At 44.3% G+C, this 20,089-nt stretch overlaps 1 protein-coding gene across 1 annotated transcript; it reads right to left on the bottom strand.

Moving 5' to 3' along the window:
* Nucleotides 1–2,256: 2,256 nt before the first annotated feature.
* ADIPOR1 (adiponectin receptor 1) lies at nucleotides 2,257–19,208 on the bottom strand. Its single transcript, XM_007988909.3, has 8 exons — nucleotides 19,082–19,208; nucleotides 11,810–12,044; nucleotides 9,603–9,719; nucleotides 8,170–8,341; nucleotides 6,423–6,609; nucleotides 5,211–5,398; nucleotides 3,463–3,656; nucleotides 2,257–3,144 (listed from the first exon to the last, which is right to left on the bottom strand). The coding sequence occupies exons 2-8, from the start codon at nucleotides 11,948–11,950 to the stop codon at nucleotides 3,016–3,018; spliced, it is 1,128 nt and encodes a 375-aa protein (XP_007987100.1). The 5' UTR covers nucleotides 11,951–12,044; nucleotides 19,082–19,208; the 3' UTR covers nucleotides 2,257–3,015.
* Nucleotides 19,209–20,089: the final 881 nt, after the last annotated feature.

The following is a 20,089-nucleotide window of genomic DNA, read 5'->3' as shown; positions in this document are numbered from 1 at the left end:
AAACTCCGATGCCTGCAGGGGCCAGCAGATGACTGCACTGAGACCATCATTCTAGGTAGGGACCATGATGAACTGGAGGGCACCAGCCTTCTATAAAGGACATACATAACTGCTTTTGAGCCACCGTTGATTCTCACCGTGCAAGGCCAAACATGTCTATGGATGTTTTTGATGTACAGGTCATCAGTTTGTGACTTCTGCCAACAGTTCCTCAAGCATTTTTTAAGACTTAAAATGGTTTTGGATTAAACATATAAAACATTCATTGTATAAAGGCAGTAAGTATCACATGATCCTAGGCACAAGGATCACACATGTGGTCACCACCTAACTTCAAATAACATAAACTTTAAAGATTCTTAGTCCTTCAGAGGTAAACATTATTCTGAATTAACATTCCCTCTTTAAAGTTTTTGTCATGTTTGTATCCTTAAACCTATCATTAATTTACCAAGTTTCTTAATTTTACATACATGCAATTATGCAATGTATTCTGTTGCTTCCCTCCCTTCCTGCCAATCTTATTTCTGAGGCTCAACCATCTTGTTGCTTGTCACTGTAATTCATTTTCACCAGTAGTGTTTCATTATATGAATACACCAAGATACAACCATTCAACAGTTTTGGACATTTGGTTTGTTTGCAATATTTTGCTACTAGACAGTTGCAATGAACCCTTTGGCACAAGGCAGGTTTTTCAAGAGCAGTGTGTTTCGAAGCGTGAGTAGTGACCCATTACTGAGTCATGAGAACAATTTAGTGGGCCAGCCAGCGCTGTTTTTAAGTAACCTAGGGTAGGTATCAGATGCATTTCATATTGTATAGTGTTGTTTCACGAAATGTTTGAATGTTGTAACATGTATATACTCTGTGTGTGTCCACATAAAGTGGTCCTGCCAATGTATACTTCCACCAGCAGCATCTGGTCTGCTCCACATCTGCACCAACACTCAATATTAGGCTTCTAATTTGGTTTCAGTCTGATCAGAGTGAGACAGTTTATCATTTTGGTTTTAATTTACATTTCCCTGGTTACCACTTGAGGCAGAGAAACTTTTCCTGTTGGTGGTGGATTATTTTTTTAAAAGGATAATTTGTTCTTCCACTGTAGAAACTTGACCCTTGATATGAACCCAACCTTAACTCAAGACTGCCCTTAAAGTGCCTGTATTAGCTGAGAAGTGATTACTGCTGTCTTGTGCTATATAATGAACAGCACTCATGTCAGCTTGAGCACAATTCACAGTAGCACTGAAAGGCATGGAATGACCCCTGGATGAGACAACCTTAGGCAACGTGGGATATATCCCTAAACTTTGGGATATATTCCAACACTTTTGATAATCTTCTAATTATTACTACTATTATTTTTTTTTTTTTTTGAGATGGAGTATCACTCTGTTGCCCAGGCTGGAATGTAGTGGCACCATCTTGGCTCACTGCAATGTCCACCTCCCAGGTTCAAGCAACAAGTAGCTGGGATTACATAGGCCTGCCACCATGTCCGGCTAATTTTTTTATTTTTAGTAGAGACAGGGTTTCACCATCTTGGCCAGGCTGGTCTTGAACTCCTGACCTTGTGATTCACCCACTTCAGCCTCCCAAAGTGCTTGGATTAAAGGCATGAGTCACCATGTCCGGCCTATTACTATTATTTTTTGAGACAGTCTTGCTGGGTTGCCCAGGCGAGTACAGTGGTGTGATCTCAGCTCACTGCAACCTCCACCTCCCGGGTTCCAGTGATCCTCATGCCTTAGCCTCCTGAGTAGCTGAGATTACAGGCATCCACCACCACACGAGGCTAATTTTTGTATTTTTAGTAGAGATGGGGTTTTACCATGTTGGCCATGTTGGTCTCGAACTCGCGGCCTCAAGCAATACACCCACCTCGGAGTCCCAAAGTGCTGGGATTACAGGCGTGAGCCATTGCACCCGGCCCTGAGAATCTCCTAATTATTAAACACTACTATAACATACTGATTTCTCTAACAAGATGGTCTGTTCTTTTCAAATGGCTCTATGAAAAAAAAAATTAAAAAATGTAAAAAGATAATTCATGCAACACTTACATAAAAAAGTAAAGCTGTATTGGGGAACGGATGCTAGGAATTCAATTAGGTTCATTTATTGGCCTGCATGTGCCAGCCTGTCAATGCCTATGATTCAAATTTGTGCCTCAGGACAATCTGATATTATCACAGGTCTGACTTAATCTTTTGGAATTGTGTGCAAATAATCAAGACCATACATGTGAAATCTTTGAATGCCAAGTGTCTTCTGTACTTTCTTTTATTAACATCATAGTCTTTGCATCAAGATACATAGCAATGATAGCAGGTTTCTTTTTAAAGCTTAGTATTAAATATTAAATATCTTTCCCCATTTAAATTTTACATTACTCTGCCAAGAAAAAAAAAAAAATTAAAACTCAAGTTACTTGAAGCCTGGACACACTTCCATGATTAGCCGGGCTAGGTAAAAGTTGGTGGCTTGCTTCTTCCTGCTCTGTAAGCAGATCCAGGCCCTAGAAAGATGGGACCAGGGTATATAATTGTTTTTGAAAAGTGTGCTACAAAAATGGATGGCCTGTTATAAGCCAGGATACAAAGTTAAGGATGGGGGTAAGGGAGGGACATTTTCTTCCAGAAAAAAAGACAGAATTTCTGAAGAGTCCCAGTCCATAATTTTCCCAAAATGGCTGGAGGAGAGGATAAAATCTCAACATGAGTTTCAAAGTACTGTCTCTGTGAGGGGCCGGTAGATGCCTTGCTGAGGAGGGTAACTGCTGAGGAGGGGATGGCTAAGTCTGACCATGCCCCATCCCCAGCTAGGAGAATGGAAATGGAAAGTTTATTGCCCGGGGGGGTGAAACTGGGCTGAAGCTTGGTTGGTACTGAATTCTCTAAGAGGTTTCTTCTGGAAACAGACAACTCAGACTCTTCCTCTCACTTCAGCAAAGAAGTTATTTTTAAAAGCACTTGGGAAGTTCCTCCTCCACCCCGCAGGTGGGAAGGCTCAGAGAAGGGTGTCATCAGTACAGCCGCCTTCCAGGCCGTAACGGAATTCCTGAAGGTTGGAGACCCCATAGAAGTGGACAAAGGCTGCTGCCACCACCAGGACATGGAAAATCTGATGAGACTGGAACTGTAGGAATAAAAAAGAGAAGAGCCTTTAGGATAATGCAAGGAGGAATAAGAAACAAGTAGGAGAAAGCATTTGCTACTTCTAGTTTCTCCTTAAACAAATTTGTTTTAATATCATAAAAGTGGTATATTTAGTTTTAAAAACACAGTCCTTGTCAGAAATACACCAAAATGTTAACATTGACAATTTTCCTTCAATGTACATATATGTACCTCCACACACTATATGATCCCAGTCTCTCACCACCTTTGCCTCAGACCTTTAAATGTGGGCTGTTCATTCACCATCACAGGCCGTGCTGGAAGACTCATTTCTTACCCATATGTCAAATTTTCCAGGAAAGAAGCGCTCAGGAATTCGAGCAGCATAAAGGCCAGCTCCAGTGATGTACATCACAGCCATGAGGAAGAACCAGCCCATCTGGCCCACTGTGGTGGCCTTGACAAAGCCCTCAGCAATAGTAAAGTGCATGGTGGGCACGACGCCACTTAAGCCAAGTCCCAGGAACACGCCTGAACAGAACAGACATAAGACTGTCAGACAAGGAAACAGCCACCACATGGAAGGCACTGCTTACTCTGAAATTTCAATGTTTATGATAATTAGCTATTTTTGGATGAACAGTACGTGTTTAGGAAACTTAGTTACCAGATGGATAACACTCAGCAGATATTTCTTCTATGTCCTGAATGGGAAGAAGCTGTGTAAGTGCTTACTACCTTTTAAGGAGCACCAAGAACAAACATCTCATATTTTTCATTATCTGTTAAGGAATTTAGGTAAAAATGATATGTCAAGACCCTCTGATGTCTAATTTGGGTAGAGAACTTAGATGGCAAAGGCTTCAGTTGGCTCCCAAGTCAGAGAAGCGTACGGGAGGCTTCCTGTTAAGATCATAAAAGTCTTACATAACTGGGACTCTGACCTCCTGAGTAGACAGATATACCCAGATTAGCAGTTATCCTGTAGCTGCTGGGACACACAGATAAGGCAAGAGCAAGGGAAGAATGGCTACTTGTCTCAATACCATTACACTACACATAACTGAAGGGCAGGGACTACCTCTCCATCTTTGTAGATACCCTTGTTTAAGCACAGTGCATGGCACGTGGCTGGTGCTTGATAAATATTTCATTATTATTTTTCTTTTCTTTTCTTTTCCTTTTCTCTCTTTCTTTTTTTTCTTTTTTCTTTTTTTTTTTTTTTTTTTTGACATAGAGTCTTTCTTTGTTGCCCAGGCTGGAGGGCAGCAGCATAATCTTGGCTCACTGCAACCTCTGCCCTCCCTGGGTTCAAGTGATTCTCTCGCCTCAGCCTCTCGAGGAGCTGGGATTACAGGCGCCTGCCACAGCGCCGACTAACTTTTATATTTTTAATAAAAACAGGGTTTTACCATGTTGGAGAGGCTGGTCTTGAACTCCTGACTTCAAGTGGTCCGCCCGCCTCGGCCCCCCAAAGTGCTGGGATAACAGACGTGAGCCACTGCTCCCAGACAATATTTAATTAACTGAAGGTTAAAATATAGCAGATATTAATTGTAAAGGAGCTAAAGACTAGTGGTAATTGGTGGTGGTGCTGCAAGTAACGAAAGCTTAAAATAAGAGTCCAGATGAGATGAGACAACACAAAGATGTTTATGCTTGTAGCTATTACTTTGTTACCAGTGTTTATGCTCAAGTTATTTTCATTCACCAAACCAGGTATTCCATTCCCTTAGTAAAATGCCTCTGAGGGTTTTAATTTTAATCCATTGGTCTGAGCTTGGGACTCAGGTCACTAAAATTACTGTGCTTGCTACATTTTTAAACTGTCACAGACCAAGTATAAGAGTAGCTATATCTGTGCTTGCAGTTAATTGACCAGCTGGGTAATGATCTGTCCTATTAGCATTCTACTGAAATAGTATGAACTGAGCTTTGAAATTGATGCTGTTTTGAAAGTTCTGAAACACAAATCAGGGCTTGGGTGGGGTTCTCAAGCTGCAAACCTTAAGGCTCAGATAGGTTTGAGCCTATTAGGCCTAAGGTCTAAATACTTCTGAGGTTTACATATGTCTTCCGACCTACCTGCTCTTGTCTGCCGGTGCTTAGGAGTGGCAAACCGGTCCCACTGCGCCACAATGATGGCAGAAATGCCCAGGACACAGACGATGGAGAGGTAGATGAGCCGTGGCTGTGGGGAGCAGTAGAAGGAATAATAGAGCCAGGGGACAAAGCTCCCCATAATTAGAAGAGCAATCCCTGAATAGTCCAGTCTAAAAAGAACCATAAAAGTGAAACAAATCAGTGGGGGAAACGAATTTGTATGGCTCATTTAACTAGCTCTTTCTGTTCTCCACCTGCTCCCAGATTGAACCATCCCCTCACTTCCCATACAATCTATCCTGTATTCTGGATTAAAATTCCACAAGGTCACTTCTATTTTACGATGGAAAAGTCTCTAAGAATCCCCATTCAAAGAACTCTATCCCTTTCCCTTACTAGTGAACAGCTGTATCTCCCCTAGTAGACACTCGAATTTAGAAATTCCATCACAATCCAGCTGGTTCCCAGCATCACACTCAGGAAGGGCTTTGAAAATTCTCCTATTCTGATAGAATGAGTTCTAAAAACAAAATTCTTAAATTGGGAGTGGTACTAAGGGATACTCTAGCTTTTTCTATCTTAGTTGACTTTTTAAATGAGGAAAATGTACCCTTCTTACTGATGTTGTTAGAAAAAACAAAATAATATACCACTGTCACCACCAAAACCAATAACAACAAAAACAAGCAAACAAATAGAACCCCAGGCTCACAGCTGGGGAAGAGAGAAAGCACACGATGATGGACATCTGGAGCTTCCAGCAATGCATGGGCAGCAAAGATAAGCTTTACTTGACTGGTGGGTAGGAGCACCAGCAGAATGAAGCACAGACTATTCACCACACCCTACTTTGGCTTGGGCTAATAGTAAGTTACGCTAGGAATGGGTACAAGGTCTTGGAAAGCAGCCAGTGCACTGGCACTCTAAGCTGCACAAAAGATAGTACTTTTCAGGTAGAAAATATATTCCACAATTGGTCTCTCCATCTGTTGAGGAGGATGCAGTAAGTCTGTTCATTAAGTGTTCAGGAGAAAAGCTTCATCACCCCACTAACCCTACAGAACAGAGAGGTTTTCCTCTGGCATATCAAGAAACCTTTAGGAGTAATATGAGCTCCTAGCACCCAGTAAGCACTGGGATCTCAAGATGTGACAACAGTGCACAGTCCTTTCCTATGGTGTTCTTTCAACTCACTTGGAAAAAGTCCGAGAGACTTTCTCTGAATGACAATAGACGGTGTGAAAGAGCCAGGAGAAGCTGAGGCAGAGCACTGCACCCAAAAAGAACATCCCAAAAACCACCTTCTCCTGTAGAGGGGCCATGAAGTACATATTTGGTCTGAGCATGGTCAAGATTCCCAAAAAGAGAAACAGCACGAAACCTGCAGGAGGGTAAAATTAAAAAAACCTGTAAGAAAAAAGGGAATGTGTACGCTTTGACGGTTCATGTTTTTGAATCAGTGAGCTACGGGCAACATCACTAACAATCAGGGAAATAGAAATTAAAAGCACTATGAGATACCACCTTACTCCTGCAAGAAAGGCCATTATTAAGAAGTCAAAAAACAACAGATGTTGGCATGGGTGTGGTGAAAGGGGAATGCTGATACACTCCTTGCGGGAATGTAAATTATAAATTAGTACAACCTTTATGGAAAAGGGTACAGAGATTCCTTAAAGAACTAAAAGTAGAGCTACTATTTGATCCACCAATCCCACTACTAGGTATCTACCCAAAGGAAAAACAGTCGTATGAAAAAGACACACACCCATGTTATGTTTATTGTAGCACAATTCACAAGTCTAAAGATATGGAACCAACCTAAGTGTCCATTGACCAATGAGTGAATAAAGCAAATGTGGTGTATGTACACCATGGAATACTACTCAGCCATAAAAACGAATGCAATAATGTCTTTTGCAGCAACCTGAATGAAGCTGAAGGCCACTATTCTAAGTAACTTAGGAATGAAAAATCAAATACTATATATGTTCTCACTTACAAGTGGGAGCTAAGCTATGAGTATGCAAAGGCCTACAGAGTGATATAATGGATTATGGAGCCTCAGAAGCGGGAGGGTGAGATAGGGGTGTGGGATAGAAAAACTACATATTGGGTACAGTGTACACTGCTCAGGTGATAGGTGCATTAAAATCTCAGAATTCACCAGTATATAATTCATCCATGTAACCAAATCCAATCCCCACCCTTTGTAGCCCAAGAGCTATTGAAAAAAAAAAAATCAGAAAGCTATGAGGTTCAGCTGTGTAACTGCAGTCAAACGTTTCAAAGAAAGTGGCACCGGTCACAGAAACCCAGACAAAAAGACCATTTTTTGAAACGTTGGCATTTTACTTTTACAATCAGAAATTATGAAGTACAGGGAATTGTCTCCACCTAGAACAGTTCTGCCAGGGATCACAAAAGAATATCTAGTCCCAATTTCTTTGGTTTCTAGGCCTTTTACTCTCAGTCTTTTTTTTTTTTTTTTTTTGAGACAGAGTCTGGCTCTGTCGCCCAGGCTGGAGTGCAGTGGCCGGATCTCAGCTCACTGCAAGCTCCGCCTCCCGGGTTTACGCCATTCTCCTGCCTCAGCCTCCCGAGTAGCTGGGACTACAGGCGCCCGCCACCTCGCCCGGCTAGGTTTTTGTATTTTTTAGTAGAGACGGGGTTTCACTGTGTTAGCCAGGATGGTCTCGATCTCCTGACCTCGTGATCCGCCCGTCTCGGCCTCCCAAAGTGCTGGGATTACAGGCTTGAGCCACCGCGCCCGGCCTACTCTCAGTCTTAAAGATCAGTGATCAAGGGTCAACCAAGGTCATTTGTAGTTTAGAGGCAGAACCCCAACTGTCAATGAATCCGAGCAACTCTGTTCGGCTCTATAATCCCTCGGCAGTTAGGGAGACAATGAATTCGACTTTTCCCCATCCAAACCACTCACCAAGCAGATGGGTCCAGATGTTGCCAGTTTCTGTATGGATGCGGAAGATGCTCTTGAAGCAAGCTCGAAAGGAGGGCATGGGTGGTCTATGACCATGTAGCAGATAGTCATTGTCCTTTAGCCAGTCAGGGAGCACATCATATGGGATGACCCTCCAACGTCCCTCCCAGACCTAGAACATATACACTTTCTCTAGGTAGGGCACTAGAGAATAGTACCTTCCCCAAGGACAAGCAATGATGGAGAACCAGTCTAAGAAGATGTCAATCAGGCTCTGAATGGTCCTAGGTAGTAGTGGAGAACCAGCCTGGACTGGGAGATATCCAAGACATAGCATGAACGGGACTAGCAGAGTCCTGACTCATATTTTGACCATTTAAAAAAAAAAAAAAATTCCTGGCTCGGTGCTGCGGCTCATGCCTGTAATCCTAGCACTTTGGGAGGCTGAGGCGGGTGGATCACCTGACGTCAGGAGTTCAAGACCTGCCTGATCAACATAGTGAAACCCTGTCTCTACTAAAAATACAAAAATTGGCTGGGCATGGTGGCAGGCACCTGTAATCCCAGCTACTCGGGAGGCCGAGGCAGGAGAATAATTTGAACCTGGGAGGCGGAGGTTGCAGTGAGTAGAGACTGCACCACTGCACTCCAGCCTGGGTGACCAAGCAAGACTCTGTATTCCAAAAAAAAAAAAAATCCCTTTGTCTTCGTTTTATGTTAGTTTATCTGGAGAAGTTTTAAGTGTTTCTCAACCTTTTAAGAAAATATGGTGCAACCAGGCTGGGCACAGTGGCTCACGCCTGTAATTCCACCACTTTGAGAGGCCAAGGTGGGTGGATCACCTAAGGTTGGGAGTTCGAGACCAGCCAGACCAACATGGAGAAACCCTGTCTCTACTAAAAGTACAAAAATTAGCTGGGCGTGGTGGCACATGCCTGTAATCCCAGCTACTCGGGAGGCTGAGGCAGGAGAATGGCTTGAACCCGGACGGCAGAGGTTGCGGTGAGCTGAGATCGTGCCATTGCACCTGGGAGACAAGAGCAAAACTCCGTCTCAAAAAAAAAAAAAAAATATGGTACAACTTCCTTTAGGCTACTTGAAATCTCAAAATTGATATACTGAATAAAAACAAAACAATTATAAACATCATTTTAAAAAGCACACAGATACCTCCTTTGCCCCTCTCCAGGAGATTCTATCTCATGTCCCATCCCTCCACCAATTAGATTCTAAGTTCTTTACCACGTCTTTTTAGAGTAGGGGTTCTTAATCTAGGATCCATGCACTATGGAAAGGATCCAGGGAGTAGATGGCAAATCCACTCCTTCCCAGGAGTAAAAGCTCTTCAACCTGGTAGGAAGCTTGCTGGCTGGGGACATCCCAGACAGGCCTGCTGCCCTTCCTCTTCCAGGACAGAAACTCATAGGCCATACCTTGTACACAAACTCCTCCATCTTCTCCATGGCGTGGTGGGCTTGCAGGGGAAGTGTCAGTACCCGCACCTCCTCCTCTTCTTCCTGGGGCACTGGACATGTTTGCTCTTCTTCAGCCTGTGGGGGAAAAGCCCCACAACAATCCAGGGAGTCATCTCATAAACTGTACTATTCCAGAGCAGAGACCCAGAAAAACCCAAACCTAATGCCTTCTGCCCAGCCTCTTTCCTACAGAGGGTCTTGTGGTCTCTTCTCCAAAAGCATACATACTTAGTTTACAATACTAGTTAGAAATTTATTAATACTTCATAAATGCTGGAGTGAACATTCTATGCAGTGTGTAAAAGGACTCTCACAGAGACTAGCATTGGGGGAATGCAGGATTAGCATAGCACCTCTAGGTACTGAATGACATCCTTTCCTCTAGGATAGTGGTTCTCAACTTTCCTCAGTTTCCCAAAGAGTTCTCTCTTCTAGGCCATTACATTTTCTTTCTTTTCTTTTTTTTTTTTTGAGATGGCATATCCCTCTGTCACCCAGGCTGGAATACAGTGGTGCAATCTCTGTTCACTGCAACCTCCGCCTCCCAGGTTCAAGCAGTTCTCATGCCTTGGCCTCCAAGTAGCTGGGACTACAGGCGCCCACCACCACGCCTGCCTAATTTTTGTACTTTTAGTAGAGATGCAGTTTCACCATGTTGGCCGGACTGGTCTCGAACTCCTGACCTCAAGTGATCCTCCCGTCTCGGCCTACCAAAGTGCTGTGGGATTACAGGCTGAGCTACCAGCCCAGCCTACATTTTCAAAACAATGAAAAAGACAGAGTCTCAGAGAGTTCCATAACAATAATTCTGTTCAGAGTTCCCAGTTCACTGACTCTAGGGATGCTGTCATGATTGAAACTTTGTATCTATAGCAGCTCCCAGGAGTATCAGGGCCTCAAAACTGGTTCCATGGAAAACAGCAGTACTGACTCCAGGGCCTAAAAGAGCACACCCAGGAGAGCACTTGCCTGTGAAAGGAAGGGAACTTTTTTCTCTCTCTCTATCCCAAGGCTCTGAATCATGTCTATAGAAAGCCTGGCAGTTCAACTCCTTTTCTGGGCTATTTCTCTCCTGTTGTTGATGGTCACTGGTAAACACATTATCCATCTTAGATTTTGTGCTACAGCTTCCAGCCAGCCTACCCCAATATCCATTCTCCCTCTTCCTAAGTAACAAAGTCCACAGTTTTGTTCAGGGTGGCAATGTTACTGCAATTTTACTCAGGCTGCACTTTCCAACCTCCACTGCAGCTGAATATAGCTATGTAAGTAAGTTCTGGCCTAAGTGTTATGAGGTACTTCCTGATAGTCCCTTTATTTTTGTTTTTCTGAGAGGGGGTTTCACTCTTGTTGTCCAGGCTGGAGTACAATGGCAGGATCTCAGCTCACTGCAACCTCTGCCTCCGAGGTACAAGTGATTCTCCTGCCTTAGCCTCCCGAGTAGCTGGGATTACAGGCGACTGCCACCATACCCAGCTAATTTTTGTATTTTTTAGTAGAGATAGTCCCTTTAAAAGGGAAAGAGGTGGCCGGGCACAGTGACTCACACTTGTAATTCCAACACTTTGGGAGGCTGAGGTAGGAGGATCACTTGAGCCTAGGAGTTTAAAAGATTAGCCTGGGCAACATGGCAAGACCTTATCTCAATAAAAATAAAAGGGAAAGAGAGGGTCTTTCTTCTCCTTTCCCTTTCATGGTGGGTAGAATGTGGGTATGATGGGCAACATATTAAGAGTGATGGGGGAGCAACACAGGTGCCTGACAGTGGTAGAGTCTCCATATTAGCCCTGGATTGGTTACTTCTGAAATTCTTTTGCTTGAGAGACTTCTGTCCTGTCAAAGCTGTAAGGATTTTTGTATGTTATATGAAGTCAAACCTAATCCTAATTGACTGCTTCCTTCATTCATTCAGATATTTACTGATTATTTATTGGACTGCAGGCCTTGTGCTAGGCACTGGCGTTACAAAGATGAGTGAATTCCCAAAAGCTTACAATGGGGAAAGCAGACAAGATGTTTATAATAGTATGATAGAGACTCGGACAGAGACATTTCCAGAATGCAATGTTCCTTCTTTTGGACAGTGAGATCTTAAAAAAGAGAAACTGAGAGAGTTCTAAGGAGAGAAACTGAACAAGGGGATGACTCCTGGGAAGATGACTTACTTTGGTTGGGTTGGCGATTGCCCGTTTGCCCTTCTCTTCTAGCAGGGGTCCTAGTTCAGCCAGTTCCACCGTGTCAGTTTCCCTGTTACTGGCAGGAGTCCCATTCCCCTGTGCCACCACAGATCCTTTGTGGGAAGACATCTGGCTGGTACCTCAATACCCTGCAGCTTCAGCTTGGGGAAAGGTTGGGGTCTCTCAGCCCCAGGGGGCAGAGATCTCCCTGTGATAGTAGACACTAAAAGCAAACACAAATATGAAGGATTGACAATTTATTCCTCTTACAGTTTCATTTCTATACTCTAATATTGAATAAGAAGCTAATCAACCCATATCCTGTCTCCAATTCTAAAGGCCAGTTAATTGCTTAAATGAAATCTATTCCTGTCCTCCCTCTTTAACGTCAACCTTTACCCAGAACCTCACTGATCTTATAAGTAAGGCTGAAAATGTAACACCTAGTTGCTTGCTTTCAAATGATCTAAGGTTACTGCACCAAACTGTCACCACAGAAAAACAGCTACCCACCCTCAACTCACTCCCACAGGTATGGAACCATTTAGTGAGAAGAGTCTCACCTACCACTCCCAAAGCTCACTCTGCCCAAGAAAGGCCTAGCTCTGAGACTGAGGAACAAAAATATAAAGCCATCATCTGGCTGCAATTACTACAAGATCATCCAGGCTTAGAAATGAATTAAATGCCAACTGAACTCAGTTGGACCTTATCTACAAATGCTTTGATAAATGTGTCATGCATACAAAAGGAACTTGGTTGTGGGACAGATGCCTAGTGGTCAATTTCTCTGCGAAGTCTACTAATTCTATTATAGCATTATAGCCTGAGTTCAACCCTGGGATAACAAGCTTTCATTACAATCTGTCCTGCAAGCAAGGAAGAACTTACCTGGAAGCAGGAAGGTAAAGACAAGGAGGCAGCCCCAGTTTACCCTTTGCCACACACATACCTAATAACCAGCTCCGCAAGAACTTGTTTCAGCCACCACAACCCATAATCTAAGCCCCACTCAAATGAGTATTTCAGAAACTAGAGACAGGCACACACAAAATCAGAAAAACCCAGAATTCCATTTTCTAGGAAAGATCTCAGACACTTTAGGTTTTCCTGGGTTGGATTTTCACAGTAGTCTTTAATCAGGCCTCAGAGAAATGCAAATAAAAAAAGAGGGAAAGAGGGAGAAAGTTTCCAAAGATTTCCACTATGCTGTAAATTATTCGTTCTTTCCCCACCCCTACCCCACACAAAGGACTTTATTAGTTATAGCAATAGCAGTTGCCAGAATATTAGCATTTTCTGGCATTGGTTACCCAAGCCCCACCCAAACCCAAATAACCACATTGCAATGCAGGGAGGGCCAGGTAACACCTGCGCATGGAGTGGGTTGCATTCTGGGAGAGGAAACTTAAGCTTAGGGAGCTCCAATCTTTTATATTGGGCAGTAAACATAACTTTGCTCCTGAGGGAGACACTATATCATCCATGGCTATTCACTATATACAAGTATCTTTGATATCTTGTGTTAGTTCTTTTTTATCTAAGAGTAATCACAATTCCTTCTCAGGGATTATAAATCTCTTTCTCTGACTCCCTAACTCTGTCTGTCTCTCTGTCTCTCTCTCTCCCCCTCCTTCCCTCCTGGAGCTGGGACACCCTTCTTTTCCTGCCCTTGGACATCAGAAACTCCAGGTTCTCCTGCCTTGGGATTCTGGGATGTGCACCAATAGCCCCTTGGGTTCTCAGGCCTTCAGCCTTAAACTGAACCAGTTACGGACTTCCTTCGTTGTCTAGCTTGCAGATGACATACTGTGGGACTTAGCCTCCGTAATCTCATGAGCCAGTTCCCCTAATAAATCCCACCTCTATCCGTATGTATGTATGCTATTGGTGCTTTCTGGAGAAACACTTACTAACACATCAGGTAAGGGCAATCCTCAAGCTTCTAAACAGTCATGAGTCATGCTATGCTCAACCCACAAGCACAGCTGAAAGCAACCAGCAATTTAGTCCAAGAGAGACAAAAACAATAACTTGCTATACAGCAGACCTTTATATGGTGTCAACACATAGGCAGTTCCTCTTCCTTTAAATGTGCAAGACTCTTGACGAGATGCCAGTACACAGTCATAGTGAACAATTGAGCTCAAGGAGAACAGGAAGCTGAAGGACTCTGAAAACCTTGAGGATGGGCAACCCACATGACAGGGACACTAGGAAATCTTTCTCAATAGGCTGACCTCAAAACATATTTCCTCAAAGTGAAGTACTACTGAATCAGCACCTTTACTAAAAAAAAAAAAACATTATATCGCAAGCAAAAAAACCAAAAAACAAAAAAACAAACACTTTATATCGCAAGCAAAAAACATAGTTTTGCGCATCTTGGATAAATCTGAAAAGAGGGGCACACTTAGCTTGCGATACTGTTGGCAGTAATTTAGATCAGACCACCAGGGCAGAAACAAAACAAAACAAAACAAAATTCTGGTTCTGAGATGCAACACACAGATCATAAGATAATAAATATGCTTTATTTTGGTTAGAACCCATTTCAAAATGAATGAATGGGGCAGATTCCAGCTTGTGAGCATATGACTTAACTTCTAGCCACTTAGATAAGCGCTTATGCACATTTTCTTGTGCTTGTGGTGGCTTCTCTTATCCCTTTCCCCAGAGTAAGTCAACACATTCATTATTTAGCAAGTGTATTTAGGAATAGCACCCTAAGGCATTATAAGATACTGTGCAAAATACAAGTTGAACAAGTTATAGCATTGTTTTCAAAGAGCCAGATAACATAGGTAGTTTGTCATATGCACAAAAATAAGTGATACAATTTGATTGCTCCAGGAGGGCAGGGGAGGGAGAGAACCCCTCAACTAGAATGGTCACACACTAAATTTAGTCATTTTGAGTGCTATGTAACTATTTTACTAGAGGCAATGAGAATAATATAGAGAAAATTTAAGTTGGGCAATTAGGGTCCAAAGATCATATGCAGAATCCAGCTTGGCATTCTTACTAATTTCATCATTTGATCTGAAAAGTTTTTATGCCTTCAAGTCTTCTGGTTATCATCAGCCTTTTCCCTTTTCAATCCAACACAATTACTATTAGTTCTTCTGATTCCCTCTAGCTCCTCTATCACTAGCTCCTATATCACTTCTACACATCTTCTAGACCCAGAGTCACCAAAACCTGAGACCCCAGTTAACTCACAAACCAGCCAACAGCTACAACTCATCATACAAAATATATCATCATGCATTAAAGTACATACAATGGAGGTCAATGGAGATCATGTCATCATAGTGAGCAAAGTCCATTGTCCAGTTTGGTCTTCTAAACTGTAGTAACACAGAGACAGGAAAGGGAGAGAGAGGGATCGGACGTCTGGCAAGAAAGAAGAGCAAATAATACTAGGATCTGAAAATACCACTTCTATGGGGTGGATCACTCACAAACAATGAAGAATTACAAGTGTGTTTTAGTCTATGATGTAAAATCAGAACAAACCCCTAAGGTGTTAGAATGATCCTAGGAGAGCCAACTTTCTGCCAGTTTTCTATGTCCTTATGTATTTTAGAGGAAATGCCTTTCCCCTCAAGCTTGCCACACCCAATATTGCAAATTATATTTGAGTCAAACTCGACTGAGTGCATTTTTGATGGGATTTCTTCAACTCAAGCTAATAAACCTTTACCACTAAGCTTTCCAACTGGGTAAACCTAGGATATTAGAGAGTAAAGCTGTGGAGCAGGGAGGTGTTTGTACTCCTATAAATAAGATAATCCTGTGCCAAACTTGGGGAAAAGACTGATTTTTAATCACCAGCCAGTTAGCTGGAGAGTTATTTCACTGATAGTTTTTGGAGACATTTATACTGTGAACCAATTCCCAAGTTTTCCAGGTTATAGCACACCTTTCCTGGAGGCAAAGACACAAAGTTTCTAAGAGTTTAGTTCCCGGGCCGTTAGAGAGTCTGTGGGTAGGCTCTATCCATGCCTAGCTTGATTCTTGTGCTAAAGCAAGACCAGTCTAGCAGTATGGATAAAGAACACAGTCATCTTTCCCCTTATCTACTGTATGTTACGGAGGATAGTTTCACAGCTTTGTTGGAGAAATATGAGTCAAAGCAAAAGCACATGTTTGAAATCACCAAACTACAGTAATAGGGCCTCAGCTCTCCTACTTGATGCCAAGCGTCCCAGAGTCTGAAGTGGAAAAACAATCTGACTTCCTTCGTAGTTCTTCCCCAACAGAAGAAGTCTTTTAAGAAAGGGTCTTGCTTGGTCATCCAGGCTGGAGTGCGGTGGTGTGATCTCAGCTCACTGCAGCCTCAACCTGCCGGACTCAAGCGATCCTCCCACCTTAGCTTCCCAAGTCTTAGTAACTGGGACTAAAGGCATGTGCCACCATGCCCAGCTAATTTTGTTTAGTTTTTGTAGAGACAAGGTCTCACTATGTTGCCCAGGCTAGTCTGGATCCCTCCAGCCTTGGCATCCCAAAATGCTGGGATTACAGGTATGAACCACTGTGCCTGACTGAAGAGGTGTTTTTGAGCCCTAACAGACAGGCAAACTTTGCTAATGTTATGACAAAAAAAAGTGAACAGTATACAGGCATATGAAGGATTTTAACGCCAGCCCATTTTTTATTTTTTATTTTTGGAGTCAGGGTCTTGCTCCCAGTTCAGTCAGTTCCAGGCCCAGGCTGGAGTGTGTGGCATGATAATAGCTCACTGCAGCCTAGTACTACTGGACTCAAGCAATTCTCCTGCATCAGCCTCCCAAAGTGCTGGGATTACAGGTGTGAGCTACCATGTCCAGCCAATGCCAGCTCCCACTTTTTTTTTTTTTTTTTTGGAGACAAGAGTCTTGCTCTATCCCCCAGGTTGGAGTGCAGTAGTACAATCTGCTCACTGCAACCTCCGCCTCCCAGCTTCAAGCAATTCATTCTCATATTCTTATGCCTCAGCCTCCCAAGTAGCTGGGATTACAGGCACCCGCCACCACGCCTGGCTAATTTTTGTATTTTTAGTAGAGACAGGGCTTCACCATGTTGATCAGGTTGGTCTCGAACTCCTGACCTCAGGTGATCCACCCGCCTCAGTCTCCCAAAGTGCTGAGATTACAGGCATGAGTTACCATGCCTGGCCTGTGCCCCCAACATTTCTGAGCAGGAAAAAGGAATCAACTTCGAGCATGGTGAGAGGAACAAAGTCCAGGAGGTGACATTAGGGACAAATGGACATAACAACATTGATGAGTACTGACCCAAGAAAAAAACCTCACCATAATTCACAAAGCTTCTAGATATAAAGATGACTGCTTATCTTACCTGTGTAATAATAAGTAGATGGGACAGGATAATGTGGTAGGAGTGTTAAAGGTTTTCAGTTTGACTTTGTATTAGAAGTCAAAGGAAATTTCCTACGGAAACAGAGAACAAATATACTGGCCTAGAAAGAAGGGCAATTTCTTAACCTTTATTAATCTGAGAATACCGATTACTTACAATATGCATGGTGTTGTGGTCACAGAGACAAGGCAAAGAGGAGTCAGAGGGTTGAAATGGTTATTGGCCTCTAAACGGGGGAAATAACTTTCCTAATATCATTCTACAAGGCTTAGTGCCATTATGTGCAGGAGGAATTCAAAAGAAAAGTGCAACTTTAGTTGAAGTGATCAGAAAAGTTTTGTGGAAGATTTTATGAAAGGAGCTTGATAGGTGGAGATGGAAACAGGGCATTCCAGGAGCGTATATGGTGTGAACAAGACATGAAAGAACACAGTTCCCAGGGCAGTAAACAATTCATTTTTCCAAAGAGTCCTGGAAAGGTAAAATGAGGCCAGACTGAAGAAACTGAAAATAACCTAAAAGCCTACTTAAGGTGGTGTACTTTATAAATCAGCAATGGGGATCGGTGGATTAATGTTGCTTCCTGTTACTTTTCTGAGATTCTCTCCTACCTGCAGGCAAAGTCTTGACCACTAAGAATAGAAGGCTTTCAGATTCTACTCTACAATTAGGTATAGTTTTGCGGAGGTCTACCCAAACATGGGCCTTCACAGGTAACACTGGTTTTTATGACTGATTTCCCAAGTGCAAATTACAATATGGGTACATAAAAGTTACTCCTGGAGTAAATACATTTAGTGGCTGCAAGCCGGAACCCCGACATTGCAATCTGTTTAGCACCACCCTAAATTCCTGGCAGTATACAGATACTATACAACCTCAGGAACCGAAGTTGCACCATGGTGCCCTACCCAGCTACTAGCAAAAGAGAAAAGCAGTGAACAGACCCCACTATTACTTCATTTCAGAAAAGAACCAGCCATTATAATCTTCATTTGTTTTGAAGACCGCAGCCTATGTATTCTCAGCTGTATTTTCTAGCCCGTCTTCCAAATTATTTGAGAGAAGTACTATGGTTAATCTACTAAAGAACCATGGGCTCCTGGTGCTCCTCTGACATCTGAAACGGTGTAAACTGAAATTAGCCTTGTCAGTTTCCCATTCTCCCACGGAGCACCAGAGGGAAAACACTTATCTATTTTCTTAAAATCGAAGGCCTGAAGACCAAAATTCTCAAACAGAAGATAGTATACATCAATCCTAGATATCTGAGCTAATGAAATTTCATTTTCCCCCAAAGTAGCTTCGATTCTGCCCCGCATTTCAGCCTTCAGGATTTCCTTAACCCTGCAGAGCGATCTCCAACCTCCCTTCCCACCCCATCAAAGTGAGGGCACTGTCACGACTTGGCTTGCCAAAGATTGTTGGTGGAGGAACCTTTGGGCTTCCCCGCCACCCAGTGCGGCTGTTCCCCGCTGAGAGGCGGTTCGCGACCTAGGCCCGCAGCACTCCCTGCCCACGCGCGGCGGCCTCGGGGCCAGGCTTAGCTCTGGCTGTCTGGTCCCGATCCCGGGAACCCATGCATCTCCACCCCGTGGGGCTAAAGGCGCAGCACTCACAAGACTGCTGGGAGTCGGGGGACAGCCGGGGACTAGCGCCCACCGCACCTAGGCCTCTTCGGAGGCGGCGCGCAGTGGGAGGGGCCGGAAATGTTTACAACCTCAACCGGCTGGACGCTGGGAGGCCGGGCGGCTCCAGGGCTGGGGCCCGGGCCCTTTGGCACTTCGGAGCGGGTTCCCCCAACGGCTGTCTCCTCCCTAGGCCTCAGTCGGGGCCCCCGGGGTCCCCGCGCTCCCACCGAGTCCCTGCCCACCGCGCCGCCCCGGGGAGACTTACAGCCGGGCAGGCGGGCTCTGCTGGGGGCCGCGGTCCCCCGCGCTACATCCCGCGGCGCTGGAGGCGGCCTGCGGCCGAGCGGCCCCGATGTTTAGCGCCCTCCCCGCGCCGGAAGGGGCGCGCGACCGCCCGCGTCACCTCCGCAGCCGCGTCACCTCCTCGCGGGCTCTGCCTCGCCCATCCAATCCCAGGCCTTCTCGCGGAGTCCCAATCACAGGCCCGCGCCCGCCGGCCACACCTCCCGCCCGGAGCCCCGCTCTGCCGCCCCGCCTTCCCTGCCGCCTGCCCACCCACTCCGCCGCGGCCAGGTAACCTCCACCCGCCCTGGGCTTGCGGTAGCTCGTCCGATTCCACACTCCACTTCGTTCCACCTCGTTATCGCAGCCTGAAGTGCGTGATGGAGAAGGAATTTCAGAGAATGAGGCCGAACGTCGGGAGGGAATACTGAATTTTCTACCATACACCTTGTCTCTCATCTCCTCTGTCCCCAAGGCTAGTCGTTTCATCTCTGAAACCCCTTCTTCAACCGCACGGTCCCTCCCTCCCACAAACTACTGAGCGCCTACCATGTGCCAGGCCCTGGGCTAGACCTCAGTCTGCCTCCTGTTATTTTCTTGTCAGAGAGCGGAATTGTTTCTAACGATTCTTGCTGCTGAACCCGTGCCCCCGCTCCTGCTCCTACAGGCACCCAGAGTGCAGATCGGGGAGACGACATAGGGTATAGTACAACCCTTGTCTGAACCACACAACACAGAAGGAGATTTCAGGGTCTGCCATTTTCTCATTTCTCCCAATAATGAAATAGTATTATTTTATTCCCACTTTTCAGATGACGTAACTATCATTTGGAGGGGTTCAGTAATGTGCTCAAGGTCACAGACTGGCCAGGGACAGAAGCTTGGCTCTATGTGACTCTAGAGCCCACGCTCTGGAGCCCCAGACACAGCAATACACAGTTGCTGAAAAGCAGAAAAGCAATGTCAATCTTCCTCTTGTGAGCGAACCTTC

The sequence above is a fragment of the Chlorocebus sabaeus genome, chromosome 25 (genome assembly GCF_047675955.1).
Source record: "Chlorocebus sabaeus isolate Y175 chromosome 25, mChlSab1.0.hap1, whole genome shotgun sequence".
In the NCBI taxonomy this organism is placed as follows: Eukaryota; Metazoa; Chordata; class Mammalia; order Primates; family Cercopithecidae; genus Chlorocebus; species Chlorocebus sabaeus.
This window is presented reverse-complemented; position numbering and strand designations above follow the sequence as displayed.

What these genes read in the sequence shown, in the direction of transcription:
- ADIPOR1 (XM_007988909.3), bottom strand. Translation starts at nt 11,950, where the DNA reads ATGTCTTCCCACAAAGGATCTGTGGTGGCACAGGGGAATGGGACTCCT. An exon ending in CAATCGCCAACCCAACCAAA is followed by an intron (nt 9,720 to 11,809) that starts GTAAGTCATCTT and finishes TTTCCCCCACAG; the next exon opens with GCTGAAGAAGAGCAAACATG. An exon ending in TGGAGGAGTTTGTGTACAAG is followed by an intron (nt 8,342 to 9,602) that starts GTATGGCCTATG and finishes TATATGTTCTAG; the next exon opens with GTCTGGGAGGGACGTTGGAG.